Source organism: Papio anubis, chromosome 3, assembly GCF_008728515.1.
Source record: "Papio anubis isolate 15944 chromosome 3, Panubis1.0, whole genome shotgun sequence".
Lineage (NCBI taxonomy): Eukaryota > Metazoa > Chordata > Mammalia > Primates > Cercopithecidae > Papio > Papio anubis.
In genome coordinates this window covers 14,988,193-15,006,950 of record NC_044978.1, presented here as the reverse complement: position 1 = coordinate 15,006,950, position 18,758 = coordinate 14,988,193, and the positions used below count along the sequence as shown (strand labels likewise).

At 34.5% G+C, this 18,758-nt stretch overlaps 1 protein-coding gene across 1 annotated transcript in view; it reads right to left on the bottom strand.

Moving 5' to 3' along the window:
• Positions 1–356: 356 nt before the first annotated feature.
• The window catches only part of GLRA3 (glycine receptor alpha 3), a 138,721-nt gene continuing 120,319 nt past the window's right edge, over positions 357–18,758 (bottom strand). Inside the window, 1 exon segment of the mRNA XM_031664109.1 lies at positions 357–7,528. Within this exon segment, the coding sequence (XP_031519969.1) occupies positions 7,250–7,528 (279 nt within the window). The 3' untranslated portion in view covers positions 357–7,249.

Here is an 18,758-nt window from a genome sequence, read left to right as displayed (position 1 = left end):
TGTACGGGTAAGTCAAGTGAAAGTGGTTTTTTCAATAAACAGATTTTAAGAAGTCTTTCAAACATACAAACAAAAACTACAAATACACTAATGCCAAGTCATTTTTCTAGTTAGTAACACATCTTCTCTCATTCTGTCCTTAGTAGAAAAGTTCCGTTCACCATCCTTCTCACTGTGCTTTTCCTATAATGAAATGCATATGTTAAGACTTCTTTGAATGATATATCACCGACTATGTAATCCTAGATGTAATAGTTTTCATGAGACCAGGAATGGAGTATGATTTTTGTCAGGAAGACAACATGATTCTTTGGTAAAATTTGTTCTGTAAAAAAATTAGACAAAAGAGGTATCCATATTCTTGAAAAGTGTTCATTTTTATTGTTTCTGATCAAATTATCTACAGTTACATGATAAATACTTTATACTGTTCACAGGTTAATGACTCTGATAGAGAGTTTGTTAGTTGCAAAATTGAACTAAATATAATATAATGAAAAACAAGTTGATAAAATCGTGCATAAATTTTTAAGTATATGTTCAGTATAATTTCCTGGAAAAATATGACAGTATCTGGACAAGGAAGACTGACTTAGACATAAGACTCAAGAAGACAGAAAAATAATTTACACCATAAAAACCATAAAATAGCAATACTTTTTTTGGTAGTTCTTTAAACAACTTGACTCACTAATAATGAAGTCACTGTATATCATATAAAGATGGTACATGGAAAATATATGGCACATTTTCTTTTTGTTTTGTTTTTCATAGCATATCATATTATATCTGTAGAATGTCAGTGTACTTCACTCTACTCCCCCCCAGTATTATCATTTATCATACATTAAAATACAAATTTAAGGAATGACCATTGAATAATTCATAGAGAAAAAAGTGAAGAAGTGCAAAATTATTCAAGCATATTCAAGTATAACTTCACATCTGAATCCTTTCCTGGCATTTAAGTCACAACTCCTTACTATTAACCAGCCAGGCTAGATAATATGTATGTGAGCGGGGTTGCCCAAAGGCACCATTGCTAAACCCACCCCAGAGAAAAAGCAGCCGTTAAAATAAAACAACTTAATCCCTTGTACTTTTGTTATAGCTTTACTCTAAAAATACATCATATGGTTAATATGGTTTGCTGCTAGTTTTTTTTTTTAATTCATATTACTTTGTAGAGTTTTATATAATATTTTCATATCTGAAATAAATTTAAAAATATTTAATTTAAATTTATTGCTAAATTACAGGAAGACATTAACAGTTCCTGAAAATAATGTACATAGAAATTTTCATCAATTTCTATTTATCTATGTAGATAATTCATTTTATATTTCATTATTTTATAAGCCTGAAAATGTCTCATCATTGTTTAACACTTACAATGCTCTCATGAATGGTTTAAGTAAGAATAAAGCTAGTGATAAGGGGTTGATTGAACTTAAACGCAGACAACAGAAATGTGAAAATATATGCTGGTTGTCTTACATGAGGGCAATAAACTTACTTGATATTTTAGGAAGGAAAAGTCATTTTTTGATGAAGATTAACATTTTTATCATCTAGAGTTATGCCACAATGGAACAGAAGACTGTCCTCAGAGTAATGAGCTACCAGTTGCTCTTTGGGTGCTCAGAGAATGTGGATAATGTAATAGTGAAGATTCTGACATTGGGAGGAAAGCTGAACTGAAACACATCAAAGGTTTATTTTAAATTCTTTTTTCATTTGTCTGTTTCTGAGACAGAGTATCACTCTGTCACCCAGACTGGAGTGCAGTGGTGCGATCTTGGCTCACTGCAACCTCCATCTCCTGGGCTCAAGTGGTTCTTCCCCCTCAGCCTCCCTTGAGTAGCTGGGATTACAGGCACCCACCACCACGCCTGGTTAATTTTTGTATTTTTAGTAGAGACGGGGTTTTATCGTGTTGGCCAGACTGGTGTCTTAACTCTTGACCTAAAGTGATTTGACCGCCTCGGCCTCCCAAAGTGCTGGGATTACAGGCATGAGCCACCGGGCCGGGTCTATTTTTAATTCTAAGAATATAAAGGAGAGACAACTAAAATTAGTTGCATGAAGGAAGAAAAAATTATAAAACTTAAAAAGTGTTAAATTGATCCTTATTAAGAGAACAAGCTTGTGTAAGCTCACATCAATTCTCTCGGTTTTGGAATTTTTTCAATCATCCACAATTTCATATCTTATTCCAAAGATAATAAATTTAGCACTTGGGACAGTGCCAGGCACACATAAGGTACTCAATGAATATTTGTTTAATCAGTGATTAAATCATAATCTTCTATATTGGATACCAAGCATATGTATGTATTTTTAAACTGTGTAAGGAATTCCAATACATAGCCAGGGTTCAGAATCACTTTTGAAAAATAATACTCTATCACCTTAAATTTCTCCTCTTTGTTTACATGTTAACCATCAAAAGTACTGAGAAAACCACCTGTTCAGACACTACAAAGTCATCCTATATTATTAGCTGTCTTTTGAAAAAGCTTTCTGACAATTATTTAGCTGTTCTTCAAAAATGGTTCAAATAGTGTTTTAGAATTCGGTTGTTAAGGGTTAAAGACTCGATCCAGTTAGCTTTGTTTATGTGTTTTTGAGGCAAAAGATTGTTGCATGATCAAGAGCTGGCCAAATCGAATGACTGCATGGTTCATATTTTCCACCAGCAATGACTTAATATTGCAAAACATGTCACAGGATTATGAACCTTTGTCTAGGAAAATTTTCTGTCTTTGTATTTTTAATCTGAAAGAATTCATCTCATTACCAGTGTGTGTGTGTGTGTGTGTGTGTGTGTGTGTGTGAGAGAGAGAGAGAGAGGGAAAGGGAAGAGATGAAGGCATTATTAAGATGTAAAATGTAGACCAAAAAAAACAGGTAAGTGGGTCCTAGCTACTAACTTTGAATTATATCTCTTGGCCTTATATCTCAAAGAAGCTTCCCCAGGATATTTTTCCCTGTCCTAGTTCTGTTTAAATTGTAGGGAGTTATATTTTATACATGGCCTGTAAGTATCTTTGTTATGGAAGAATATGCATCACTTTACTTTTTAAGTAATTGGAGTACCAGGTGTCTCCCTATGGAAGTTCACTTTTTAATATCAGTATGTTTATAAAGAGGAGGGGGGCTGAGATAAAAGTTTAATTTTAAAGTTAATTAAATTAATGCAATTTACAGTGTACACTGCTTATTTATTCATGCAAAGTTTATATAGCAATGAAAAAATTGCCATGGCTATGTTTACCACTGTAGTACACAAATAAGAAAATAAAAACCAATGTATCTGCTGAGGCAGAGGTCTCTTAATTCAGGAACAAGATACAATGGGTATCATGGGTGTTTTATTCGCAGGAGGGAATCCTTGTGAACATATACACTATGTCTTCTAATATATTGTATTAACACCAGATTGTCTTATATTTGGAATGGTTTGCTTTTCTTTGCTAGTTCAATATTAACTAGATGAAAAATACAGGTCATATATACTGATGAATTTTGGGAGTTTATGCTATTATCTATGTTGCAAAGAGTGTGGAATCACTTTTGGAGTAGAAGATATCATGACCTCAAAGACTGTTAATGCTATCTGTCTAAGGCTCATTGGATACATTTTTGTTCTCAGAATTTTGTTATTAGAGTGTTGTAAATTTTTATGGGACTCTTGTGAATCGTGGTGTTGTCAGTTTCTTTGTTTTCCATTGACAATATACTGCAAGTATTTTCTATGTCAATTTTGGCAAGTCTCTTGTATTGTCTCATGTCCATTTCCTGGAATGTGTACTTTATAGATGAAAGAAAAATTTAGCTGCCAGTATAATATTCAGTCCTCCCAAGTAACCAGCAGGTTGAAGTATGTTGTGTTGAGAGAAATAGAAAAGCATATTTTAAAAAGTGGAATTAAAAGTTCAGAAAAAGGGATGTATAGTATGGAAGATACATCTAAATCTTTTTTCAAATATTATAACCACTTAAGTTGCACTGAGTACTAAAATAGTGAACAGCTTGCTCTCTTCTGTTAAACATTTAGATCATTTCTTCATTTTTTTTCTAAAATTTCCCTTACCTTCCATGAGATCCTGGGTATTCATAAACTAATATATGAATTCATGTCTTAGGGATACACAAATATACAAGCACTTATAATTGCAAATTAAGATACAAGTTATTGGAATATATCAACAGAATAAGAATTCATTCTAGAATAAGATGAATAGCCCGGTTGATTCCCTAATATAGCCACCAAGAGTTGGATGGGCTCTCCAGGCAAGTGCCATGGAGAAACTTTTGGAAGGGTTAGAGAAGTTTTAAACACCCTCAGCTTTCTTGCAAATACAGTGATTCTTGAATCTATTTAAAGTTGTAAAGTAAGTTCTAGAGCCTCATGGTTTAAGTCTAATTCTAATGGTTGGGAAAGAAAGAAAAGGTTGAGAACATATATGCTAATGTATAAAATAGCCTATAAATTCATATGCTATGGAACCAGATATTTCAATGATTGAGATACAAATAATGCTTTTTAAGAAAATGATATAAACTGCATACACAAAAATCCCGTATTTTCTAATGTGGCTTTTTAAAAATACTTCAGAATATGCACATTGGAATTCCAATTTGTGTGTAGAGTAGTTAATGTATATGCACACGTTTTTAATTTCTTGTCATTGATAATTTTTTGGTTGGTTTAATTTGAAATATTCTGGTTGGACACAGGGCTTACTGAGGCAAATATTATCTCAGGATGCTAATTGCGATGTAATTTTTCAGTTTTAAAAGGTCAATAAGAGTTCATAGGAGGAGACACATTCCTTTAAAGGTATTGGATTCAGCCACATGTGCGTTGTCACTGTTGCCTTGTGAGTGAAAGCTGTTAAAGTATTTTCTTAGTGCAGTAAGACAGTGACAAACGTAATAGGAAAGGAAAACTATGCCTAAGGAAAGTACAATACTTTTGAGATAGACTTCTAATGCACCAACGTCCTTGTTGACAACATTGTCTCATGTTTGGTATTTTCACTTTCTAAATTTCAGATTTAAAAAAGACACATTTTTAATATTCTCAAATATGGAAACAAGTGATGTCTGTGAATTTCTTTTGGAAGTAAGCATGTTTGCATTCATTATATTTCTGTTTGCTCCTGGCAGAATTCACTTAAGCAATGTTGGGAAACTTGAAATAAGATGTGGAAAGTATAGAAAAACATATTCAGGTATTTCAGAGACACATCAAGATGATGTAGCTTATAATTACCTCGAACTCTCCTGCTAATTCTCAAGGAATACAAATGACATATCTTGCTCTATCTTTAGCACAAGAATATGTTTCCATGGTTTTGTTAAATACACACCAAATGAAGAAGCATGTGTTTAATTTTCACATGCACAGTCCTCAACGTGGGTACATAGAGAGTAACAAATTCTTTTAGTTGTGGCATTTGCACATAATGCCAAACATAATGTTATTTCCTTATATTGTTGTTTTAAGTTACTTATAAAGGAGAGGAACTTGGTATTTTACTAGTAAAAACTGCTTAACATTTACTATTTTTTAAAATGTTATTTTTAAAAATTACAATTGTATAAGCTGATGTATAATAACATTGTAAAGGTTTTAGTTTTAAATGGTAGTTTTTGCTTTTAATTTGAGAGTGGTTGAAGGGCAGAAAACAGCATCTCGTTAAATAACTGGCTTTTCTATTGTACATCTGAATTCATTGTTTTCTTAGTGTTTAAAGTTTTCTCTGTGAATAATTTGGCAGACTTAGTTTGTGCATCTGACCAATAATTAAAATACCTAAAAGGCATTCCAAAGCTTTCCCAAATACATTTATGGTAAAAATAGTTAAAAAAAAATAGCAAAACTGAAAAAGAGTCAGAGTCTGGTTCTGTTTACCAAGAACTCTATCATACATTTGCACCCAATTACACTGCAAAAAACAAGTTACTAATGCTCTGTTATTGTTGAAGTACTCCCATGGGGGTCATTGAAAAATTTTACGTAAAAATTTCATTTAAAATTATTTTCATCTTGCGAATGGCTTAGATTTTGAAATCATTAATTCAGAAATAGAAAAACAGTCCCCACTTTATAGAAATGACTTACTTATATCATTTAAAATTAAAACTTTCCCTCCTTATATTTGGAGATAGGAGTTGAGACCCATAAAACATTGCTGGGAAAATTGTTTTTATTAAAAAATCTTTCATGAATCCATTTTTGTTTTCATTGTATTCATTTTTATCAAAATGTAAATACTTTAATCCCATTGAATTTTAAAGTCACCTTCTAAACTAAAATATAAAAGTCTTACTGAATTTTGTTCAGTTATATCAAATTATTAAACACAATCACACACAGTTAAGCAGCTATTAAAAGTCTAACAAAAACAAGGTGCTGGCTTGAATTGTTCAATGTTTGGCAATAACTAAAAATACATAGCTATAATACTTATTTGAAAACAAAGTTGTTTTCCATATTTCCACCTTCGTTCCTAGAGATATAAAGTTTAAGAAAAGTAGATTGTGACTGTAACACGATCTCTTATGTTATTTGTTTTAAATTTGCACAGAGGAAAATTTATTATTCTAAACAATTAAATTTAGTATTCCAAACCATTGAAGTCTTTTAATGCTCTTATTTAAAAATTTTCAAAATTACATATATTGGTTAAATAGTATTTATATGTACAATCCTCCATTAATATGAGTGAATTTCCCACTGTAACTAATTATTTTCCCATTTCATAACTATACTATAAGAAAATAGTTTTAAATCTCAAATTATTGGTTTTTATTATCTTTATAATTTCCCCCTTTTCCTTTCATAAAATTTACTGTGCAAAATTTGCTTTTGTATGATTTAATAGCATTGAATTACAAATTAAGGAATTCCAAAGTAGTTTTCATGTCTGTTATTATGAGATATTATATAACATATAAACACATTGGCAGTAAAGTTTCCACTTACATGGTTTACTGTGAAAAAACAAATCACCTAGAATTAATATGAAATAGAATCCCCTAATAAATATTTTATATTCATTAAAAGAATCTTATCTCTCATGACTTTGCATAGCTAACCAAAATGCGAACCTTTTCCATATGCCATTTTAATACAATGGTCATCATTTATACACCACACACACATATACACATACACACCTATGGCAGAGACACTTTCTTGTGAAGTGACCATTTGCACTTGCATGCCCCCAGAGACTTAATCTTGCTGCTGATGAATATCTTCATGCCTAAGAATTTTATAGATAACCCAATAGAAAATATTAAAAATCAAAAAAGCTAATGGGAAGCAGGCTCGGGAGATGGTGTCAATCTTCTTGGCCCGGTCGATAAAGACCTTCCTCATTTCATCAGGGCTTTTTGGCATTACCTGGACAGGGTGGTTGGGGCCCTTTGGAGTCATGCCGTCCTTTGCTTGTAGACATGGTCCCATTCCATAGGCTGTGAAGCTGAATCGGCTTTCCCTTACCTCATCATCCTGTCAAAGAAAATGTGACAAGTCCCTTTAATAATAGAATAGAGCATGTATAACAGGCATCTCAGAATCATAACCAATTTTATCACAATTAATGTTTACATTAATATAAGGAAAAGGTAACTGAAGCATATAAAGATGAATTGGTTTTGATTCCCCATTGAAGTTTTATTTATTTATCCTGCCACATTGTGTTGATGTGCCCATTAATAAATGTGAAATCCCAAAGGCTATGTTTTAATGGGAAAACTAAACTCTGGTATTTTCTGCATATTGCTTGAATATCTAAATTAAAACAAGATAAAATCTATGTGTTATATATATTCATAAACTAGTTTTTTTTTTTTTTTTTTACATTATTTGTTTAAATGGCTAAATGTGTGATGTTGAAGGGGAGCATACCAGGATCATTGACTGAATTTTTCTTTCTCACGGAGACAAACCTTTTCAAGCTTTTTCTTTCAATTCAAAGTCAATTCCTCAGAAAATACAGTCTAGTTCCATAATACTGCTTGGTTTATGTTATTCTCCCTGTATGCTACTTTTCTGTTTTACAGTAACCTTTGTGGAATACTTAGAAGATAGTCATGTATTCTAGTTTATATACGACTACCTTTCAGGCACATTAGTTTGGTTGAAATTGTGAATTATATCTGGCAGAAGTTTATTTCATGTTAAGAACATAAACTTTACATAAATTTATTATTACTATGTTCTTCTAAAAAGTATCATCTCTTTTAAATGTGGCAAACTGAAGATAATTTTCCATGTTTGTAAATGAAAGGACTTAAAGAAAAATTTAAATAAAAATTATTTAATAATATATAATAAATGAAGTATGCTTATGAAATATAATATTTAATAACATAATGCAAATTAATAATTTACTTTAATACATTTATTTAGAATGTAATGGTAGCTGTCTACCAATGAGTAAGGGTTTATTTGATTACTAAATTGAAGGTCTAAAAGATGAGAAGACATTTAATAACGTTGTTATATCTCTCCTATGATAATACTTTTTCATAATAATATAAAAGGTAAAATAATTGGCTTGAACTCTTGAAAATTATGGGCCGGTCACAGTGGCTCGTGCCTGTAACCCCAGCACTTTGGGAGGCTGAGGCAGGTGGATCACGAGGTCAGGAGATTGAGACCATCCTGGACAACATACTGAAACACCGTCTCTACTAAAAATACAAAAATTAGCTGAGTGTGGGGGCATGCGCCTGTAGTCCCAGCCACTCGGGAGGCTGAGGCAGGAGAATCGCTTGATCCCTGGAGGTGGAGGTTTTAGTGTGCCGAGATCGCGCCACTGGCCTCCAGCCTGGGCGACAGAGTGAGACTCTGTCTGAAAAAAAAAAAAAAAAAAAAAAAGAAAAAAAGAAAAAGAAAATTATGTTGGTTCTATGAAAGTAGCTCCTCAATGAATAATATATTATAAAGTATGAAAGTGAAAAAATAGAAGTTATTATGGATTCTAAAATGAGAAGATGACCAAAGTTGATACAGTAAGATATAAAATAGTTATTTGGGGAATTATGAAAGTAACATGATTCCACCTGAAAAACAAAAGTATGTGATTATTGGAAAATATTTTGACTCTAAAATATATAAACAATTGAATTTTGAGAACACAAGTTTGAAAGAAAAACGGACAGTCCAAACTACCTGAGACTACTGTTGTAAGCTTGCAAAAATTGAAAATCAATTTTCCAGTATTCTTTAATAAGCATGTTCATTTAGACTACCATTTCTTTGGCATCCATGAAAATTTTAAGGCAAATTTATAATTTGCCTTAAAGTTTTCCATATCTTACAAATTGGAATTAAATCATTCTTATATAAGTGCTAAAATAGTATCCTTATAACTTAGAAAATCATGCTGGTGTGTGCATTTCTAAAGGAAAATGTACGCTACCTGGGTAATTTGCACTATTTTGCGTATAAATCAGCTGAATGTTGAAGTATAAAATAGGCTTTTAAACTATAGCAACCTATGTGTTAAAAAAATCTATCTCAAAGTAAGACAAAAGATAACTTCTCAGGGAGCATTTCCAATGAGGTATTGACATGTTAACTGAAGCAGTTGAGAAATTCATTATCAAAATGCTCAGATATCAGGATTATAGCTGATGTGCTTAGTAAAGCAGAATTCATTGATTACCTTTCTAATTATCTGTTATGAATAACTGATTTTAAAATCTTTAGAGACCTTAGCTGCTCATCTCAAAACAGAGATAATCTATTTAAAATTAACATATTAGTGAGCAATTGAATTTTTCTCAATTGTATCTTTCCATATACCTGAGTGTGAGTAAAGAGTTAACATCCAGCCTGGGCTGTTACAGGAGTGCTGAGAATGACCCCTAATTCCTAAAGCATCATTTCCTTGAAAACAATAGAGGTAAGCTACAGAGGGAATTGGAGTCGGCCTTATTTACTGTGAGGGGCTGCACCTGCATTGGGGGAGCTGTGCATTGGCCTGAAGATCTTTGGCCCAAGTGACTAGGTGGTGTACAAGTGTGGTTTGGAACAAAGGCTGTGATTCTCTGTGTGAAGGCGATCATATACACCCTGACTTTTGTCCATGGCAGCTGTACCTATGTGTCCTGTGTGATGAGAGGCAAAATAAGCTGTGCTCTTGAGAACTTGCTGAGTCTCCTGTGCAAGGCAGATGCTGGAGGCCTGATGGGTTTCCTGCCTCACGTCCTCCTAGGAGACTGAGTGAACATAAGGTTAGATTAAAGCCTATGGGTGTTCTGAGAGTCTGTATGACAATTGGAACCCCAAATCTCAGCAATGGTGGACAAAAGCTGACCAGGCTTTCAAACTTTGAGACTCAATATGACCAAATGTTCCAGGAGGGAGTTCTGAGGAGAATCTAATGCTGATCCAACCTGGTTTTGAGGTAGTCAAAGTGCTACAGAAAATAACATGCTGAATTTTACTATTGGAATCTGGATGGCACAGGTTTATCCCCTGTTGAATTGGTAGATGGATGATCGGTGAGATAAAACTGAGGGTAAAGTGGCTCAAGAGACAGTTAATTCCTTGTTTCCTATTAATAATTTTGGGGGCTGGGGGTGGAGGCTCATGCCTGTAATCCCAGAACGTTGGGAGGCTGAGGCAGGTGGATTGCTTGAGCTCAGGAGTTGGGGACCAGCCTGGCCAACATGGCAAAACCCCATCTCTATCAAAATTACGAAAAATGAGCCAGGTGTGGTGGTGGGCGCCTGTGGGATCAGCTAACTGGAGGCTGAGGTGGGAGGATTGCTTGAACTGGGAAGCAGAGGCTGCAGTAAGCCAAGATTGTGCCACTGCACTCCAATCTGGGTTACAGAGTGAGAGATCCCATCTCAAAAAAAAAAAAAAAAAGAAAAGAAAAAAAAAATCATCCTCATGAAACAAACTACTTAAGGGAAAGACACAGCCAGTAAAGCAAGCAGCTTCATGACCTGAGCTCAAGATGAAAACAAAAGCCCAGTTGGTACTTGGAAGGACACCACACTTAATTTTAATATTCCCTTCTGCAACTCCAGGCAAGTGACACTGCAAACTAGTGACTATAGTGCAGCCCTGTTCCATAAAAACATAATGTGAGCCACAAATAAAAGCCATGTGTGTGATTTTAATGTTTACATTAGCTACATTTAACAAGTTAAAGGAAACAGGTCAAAATAATTTCAGTTTGAAAAAAAAATTAACTCAGTATGTTCACAATATCTTTTCAACATTTATTGAAGTAAAAAATGAGATAGTTTTCATTCTCTATTTCATACGAAGTCCTTGAAACCTGGCATGTGTTTTACATTCACAGTATGTCTCAATTCAGACTCTAAATTTCTAGTGCTTAATAACCACATGTGGCTAGTAGCTACCAAATTGGACAAAGCGTAAAGAAACTGGGTCACTTTGCTAAGAAGTGGTAGCAGTTTTCTAGGGAATTCATGCTTTCCTGGATCTTTAGTTTAATTGACTGAGGAGCTAATAACATGTTTTTGGATGCTATAGTGTGAAAAGTAATGTTTGGTGTGAATGCTAACCCCCAATCTGCTGCAGTGTTATCATTCAGGAATTACTGGCAGGTGTAATTTCAATGACCCCTTTTAGGGTAGGTGAAGCCTGGGGCAGTATAAATCCATGCTGAGGACTGAGTGTGGTGGCTCACGCCTGTAATTCCAGCAGTTTGGGAGGCCGGAGGCAGGTGGATCACCTGAGGTCAGGAATTCGAGACCAGCCTGGCCTGGCCAAGATGGCGAAACCCTGTCTCTACTAAAAATACAAAAGAAAATTAGCCAGGCGTGGTGGTACATGCCTGCAATCCCATCTACTAAAGAGGTTGAGACAGGAGAATCACTTGAACCTGGGAGGCAGAGGTTGCAGTGAGCCAAGATCACACCATCGCACTCCAGCCTAGGCAACAAGAGTGAAAACTCCATCTCAAACTCAATCAATCAATCAATCAATCAATCGCTGCTGTGAAGGGAAACTGATTGATGCTCTCACTGCTGTGAAATGTAATACCTCTACAGAAGAGTAGATAATGTGACGTATAGCAGCAAATCTGGGGTGGCCATATGACAGTCAGAAAGGAGCCTACCCAAACCATATCTCCCGACCAAAACTCAGGTAGGCACTGGGTTAGGAGAGTCCTTAGGCATGTGGCCCTTATTCTGGGAAGGCAGGAGGGTATTTAGATTCATGGGTACATTAACTCTTGCAGCTGCTATACTAGGTTTTACTGATGAGAAGAAAATCTAGGCTGTTCAGAAGAAAGATCATGGCCAGAGGTACATCTATAAGCTCTCTTTAGGTGGCTGATAAGACACAAAAAGGACACAGCAAAAATTGACAGGATTTCTGTGAATGATTTCCCGGCACATTATCGCCTGCTGGGAGGATGGAAATCTGTTCCAGTTTTGGCAGCGGACTCCCCTAAGCTCAGAAGTTAAATCCTACGGTGCCAATGAGGAATGGAACAAAGGGCACTGACATAGGGTACTAAATTTACTCCATCAGTTAAGGCAGCTGAAACAAAACAGCCTGACTGGAAGGCCAGGATTTCCTTGCCCAGTTCTCAATGGGATGCTATGACTGTGCTATGGTTAAAGATGAATTGTCATGGGGGTAGTGAACACAGCTTCTTGCAATTACCTGATGCCAGAGCAAAATATGTAGTAATATGCTGGGGAACAGGAGAGCAATATAAAGACTGAAAGAGAAACTGCTTGAGCAGGGAAGGAGGCAAAGGATCAGCTATAATAGTAGGTATCATGGTCACACTAAATACTGTAGGTAGGAAAAAAGAGAGTAAGATATACTCAGTAGGTGGCACTGCCTTTAACCAAATGTATGATTGGAAAAGATGTGATACATAAATGAAGGATCTTGGCATCTCTGGCTTGAGCCTAGTCCTGGGCAAGTCATTCCTTAGCCCAGTTTTAATTGGATGTAATAAAATGGGAGCCCTTAGAATTGCCTAAATCTTCCTTTGCGGGAAGATTACAGGAACTCTCAGATCTGATTAAGGGAATGACGCAGGGGTGCTGGTTTTCATTAATTCTCTCTAGAATAGCCTGTGTGGCCTATAAAGCTAGATGGATCCTACAGGCTGACTGTTGGCTATTTGGGTTCAGTAAAGAAGTTTCCCAACAGCCTCTACCATGCTGGCTGGATGTGGTGAAAACTATTCAAGAGTTTTGGACACAAAACTCTATCCAAGAGTTAAGGACAGAGATGGCTGGTTGGATTTGATAGACTTGACTGATGCTTTGTTTTTAGTCTCAATGGTACAAAAAAGTAAAACACAGCATGTCTTCATGTGAGGTGGACACAATTATAATCTTACTGTCCATCCCTAAGGGAACCTAAATTCTCCAGTATGTTGTCACAACCGGATAAGAAACAATTTGGTCCAGATCATTGTCAAAAGTAAGTTGTTTAATAAATGATAATTTCCCTCACCAAACAGAAAGTCAAGGAGAGTTTGGAAACTAGTGGCATCTTTGACTCGGTACGGGTGGCTAATTAATCCAGATAAGATGCAAGGTCCAGCCCCATGAGTCCACTTACAAGGCATAACCTTGTCTGAGGACATTAGCTACAAGTCACAAACATTAAAGGACAAACTTTTATTTCTTCTGCATTCTACTATTAAAAAAAAAAAAGAAAGAAAGAAAGAAAAAACTTGTGGCACTGTTGAAATTTGGCAGGTACATTTTGGATTTCTATTGGCCCCACTGTATAAGGTAACCAGATGGAATTTCAAAGGGAAACTAAAGCAGACTGTGGGCGATCTAAGGCACGTAGTAGCCAAGCTGGTCTCTCTGAGGTCTTAAAATTCACTGATTGTACAAGTATCCTTTGCTAAAACACACATAGACTGGAGTTTCTGGAAAAAGCTCAATAGTGGCACTCTAAGGTAGTTGCCAGGATTCTAGACTAGAAAATCCTCTGACTCTGTCAGCAGGTATAATCTACGTGAATGACAGCTACTGGTATTCTTTTGAGTTCTGGTTAGAAATAGCCCCCAAAACCAAAGGAATCTGAAGGACATCAGTCTATATTTAGGCCTGAGATACCTACACCATCATGGGTGATGTCAAAGCATTCCAGTCTAAGTGCCATGACAAAATTAAAATAGTATATTCAAGACGAACTCAATGGGAGTGACTCTGGTGAAGTGTATTCTGTCCATGTAAAAAACCCCTATGTGACAATGGGCCAATGATGGACCCTGCAGTTGAGTACCCAGAATGGTCTGAACCTCATGACTCTCTTCCAACGGAGGCAAAACAGACCACCTAGTTCACCAATGAAAAGTCCCATGTTGTGGTGAGAGCTTGTCCTGAGTATCAACAAGAGAAAACCTGTATGAAAATTGCTTTTGACTTGAATCTTCTAAGGACAAGTGCTAACACATAGTTGTAGATGAAATACTTAGGGTTCTTGCCCATGGTTTCTGGAGGATTCAGTGGCGTTTGCCTGAAATTGACAGACATTCCATCTTGGGTTTTGTTTACATTGTAACAAAAGTCATAGCTGAATACACTATTAAGGGCTTGGAACAAGGCATTTTTATATCAGTTTGGGCTTCTCAAATAGATCTCACTGAAAAACGGAACACATTTTAACCCAAAATGTATAACATGGCCCAAGAGCACAGCATAGGAAGAGTATATCATATCCCATCTGCCCAGAGAGCAAAGGCTTAAGCAGATATTGGAATGGTCAATTAAAACATTTAATTATTAGAGATGAGATGACAAGGACATGCAAAGTCTGCATAGCCTTAATTTAGCTACTTAACTCTCTTGATTCTTGGTTTCCTATTCCTGCAAAATATTTATTATACTATCTATCAGTTCTTTCAGGGCGAGAGAAAATATAAAACACCGGACAAAGCACTCAAATTGCTGCTATTATATTATTAATATTTTGAGTGTAATATTACATTATTCTAGAAATTGCACAAACACAAAAGGAAAGAATACTAATAACAACTTGAATCATTTTACTATTAGATGTTTTAAACTCAGAGTAACTAAACTAGCACTAAAATACTATCTAAAATAGGCCTACCCAGTCACCTGTTTTCCAGGAGGCCTTGCATTTGTGCACCATTACACTAAAAGATTAACCAACAGCATAAAAATAAAAAGGCTATTCACCCCTCAAGTCCTCACTGTCTTATTGTTACAATACATGAGTTTTGCCATGTGACTGCTAGAATTCCTTGCAAATCTAATTTATGCAAAGAGTCTTTGTGTTTTAAATGTGTTGTATGAAAGAGTGGAGATCATTCTGAGTGTGCCCATGAGATGAGGCATGTGGAGTCATATCAGGGCCCTTTCAGAAACAGGTTGTCAGCTCCATGGGAAGGAAAGGAACAGACTCCTGTATAGGGTCCTGTCTGCACTCACAGGAAGACAGGGGATGAGAGAGACCATGAGCCCCTGGACCTTAAAAACATCAAGGGATTTTTTTAAATGACTGGCTTATTGGGACTTTTTTGAAAGGTTTCACTTAAACAATAATTTTAAGCAGGGATGAAGCTTTTCTATCAGCTTATTGTTATTATTAGATTACTAAATAAGAAGCAGCACTGAAATATTTTATTACTAATTTCTCTGCTTTGCATTACCCAGTCATAAATTATCCTGTGTTTATGTATGCTTACATGTGCAGTGATATTCCTTATTGTAATTAGCACTCAAATATTTTTTTGAGATAATTAAATTTTCTGGAAATAGCTTCAGCTTACATTTTCATGGATTACACGTCAAAAAAGCAAGGAATAAAAAATATATCTAGAACTTTTGACTCAGAGACATTATGTATTAGCCAATCTTTAGTGGTTATAAAATTAAGGCCCTTGACAACATAAAATATAGGAAGTGGGCAAAATCGCTGATTAAAAAGTTAAAGAAGTAGTTTAGTTTACCCACAAGTAAACCTTCTTACTATGCTTCAAGCAAGTTAGAATGGTAGGCAATGAAGAATGGAGACAGCCATTTAGCTACCACACAATTCTTTTTACAGGAATATCATTTTTCTGTAAATTTAAAACTGACAAAAAGAACATTTCAGTCATTATGCTTCTATATCATACTGTGAGACTTTGTATGTCTCTTTTCATTTTATTTCAATTATGCCAAACACTGATTCATATAAAATGCAAGTTATAACTAGAAATATTAGAGACAGACAGAAAATAGAAGGGTGCATACAGTCATTGAATGAAATTGCTTCATCTCTGTCATCAAACATGATAGTGTGTACTAACACATGTGTGAGGCAAGGACTAATTTTGTATCTTCTTCTTAGTCCTCAAAAATGACCAGAAAATAGAAAACTTACATGGATGTGAGAGTGATGAAGGCATGAAAATTGCCATTGAGTGTGAACAAAACATTAAGCATCTAGAACAGCATGAAGTATTGATGATGTGAAATGCTGTAAGGTATAACAGCATTAAACACATTATTTGCATCTTAATGTTTCTCCCTTAGTAGGTACCTTTGGGGCAATCTTTATACAATTAAAATATTAAATAGATTATTCCAAATGTCTTTTTGTTAAATACTTTTTTGTAATGTTATTACCAAATGGTAATGTAATAAAGGAAGGAAAATTAAATTGTTATTAATTTCTACTTATATTATTTCAAAATGTGTGGATTATTTTAAATTGCTAATAAACAGCATTGACTCATTTTATTGGGAAACATCATTGTCCCTTGAGAATATTAAGAACAGATGAAAAATGTGAGTGAATTAAAATTGTTTTTCTAAAATACAAGTCTAAAATAAAATATTCAGTTTCATGTATCTACACACATTTTTATATCATTTATAAATGGAAAGTCTAAAATAATGCAATTATAGATGAGGTTTAAAAAACACTTTGTTGTTGTAAGTCAATTGTTAATATAAAATTATTTGAAATTTCACTCCAGGAGAACCCTGCATTTATTATAGATGACAACTGAATTCGCTATTAATTAGCCAAGTGTATATTGGCATATTAAACTTAGATTCAGAAATGGTTTGAAGATTGATAAATGGTAAATTTAAAAGATGTAAAAATTTAAAAATGTAAATTTAGAAAGATTAATGTTTTAGATGAAATATTATAGAGGACAGATAAGAAATCAATGGAATGATTTATTTAAAAATCTACATATCTATTTATAGCATAGTATGTTAGATTCACTTACTGCCAACTCATAATTATGGCGTGACATAGGGTATTACAATAGACATCATATGTTAAAAAGCAGCATTTCTATTTTAATTAACATTGAGATGGAAGTCACCAAATGCATGTAAATTTAAACAGAGATTATATCATTTTGTCAAATATTATTGTCCTGAACAGATTTTCAGAGAATATATAGCTATAAGAAATAGCTGAGTTTAGCATAAACTAAATATTTAAATATTTTTTTCCAGGGAATAACTAAATTCTTACAATTTTTGTCTTATTTGAGAGGATGCAATTTCAACTCCTGTTATTAGAGTCATTCAAATAGAATTTTGTTTGAATCTAAGTTATTGGGAAATAACTATTCTTCAGGTATGCATGGAAGACATTTGTAGGAAACACTTAATCTATTTAAAGAAAATCTTAGCTCTAGAACGCATAAGCTGACCTGGAATGGAAAGATTATTGAATAATCAGTGTATATGGATGCCATATGGCTTTCAAACATGAATCCTTCTCACTTTCATCAAAATAGTATATATGTACATTTGTATTTATCCTTAGACTATAGACTTAACAAATGCACAGGGCAGAAAATCAATTATTTATTATCCTTAGAAGCTATCTTGAATTATTTTTAAAGTTAGACAGCATATAAAAACATAAGTAAATAAAATAAAGTTTGTGTACAGATGGTCAAAATGCAGTCAATGATAGCTTTATTTTTTCAAAAGATAACCACTGTGCCTAGCAAAACATAAACTTGGTCAGGATTTCTTAAATCTAGAACTCATGGTCCATTCCTATTTCATTTGCATATATAAATAATAATAAATAATCATCAGTAGGGAAACAGGCACTAGAATACTGTGTACATATGTTTTCTTGCAGCAAACCATTGCACTATTACATTGCATTGTGGAGGAAGCTACATGAAATGCATTAAAGCAATCCCATTTCATCCATAACTCTCAACAAAAAACATGTTTGGAAATACCTTGGCATGTCTTTTTAAGCCTCCAGGACTAAAGTAATGATATCATACATGGGAATAGCAACTCTAGCCAAAATGCTTCCATATCATGCATACAGACACACATACGCACACACACACAGCACTGGAGATAGCATCCATGACATGGTGCAGTGCGTAATCAGCACACAGCAGGCTGGGACAGTGTGGGGTGGGGAAATTTGGATACAAGAGCAAACTTGTGTTCTTTCAGAATAGACGCAGGATTCTCTGGTACCTTCACAGAGGAAAAAGTAAGTTTAAAAAAGCTGTATACGATGCTGAGGTCAATGCTGAGCCTAGTTAAAACTTTCCTAGGAGCAATAATTGCATTAATGTAAGGTCCCCTGTTGTGGCAAACTTTCTACAGTGAGACTATTTTATTTACTTTGCCTGTTCTGCCAAATTAGAGTACTGAAGAAAATCCATGTAAACCAGTACTCATGACAATAAAGGGCATAGCACAAACATTGAGACTCATTTTGATTCTGTTTATTTCAAAATTTAGATTAC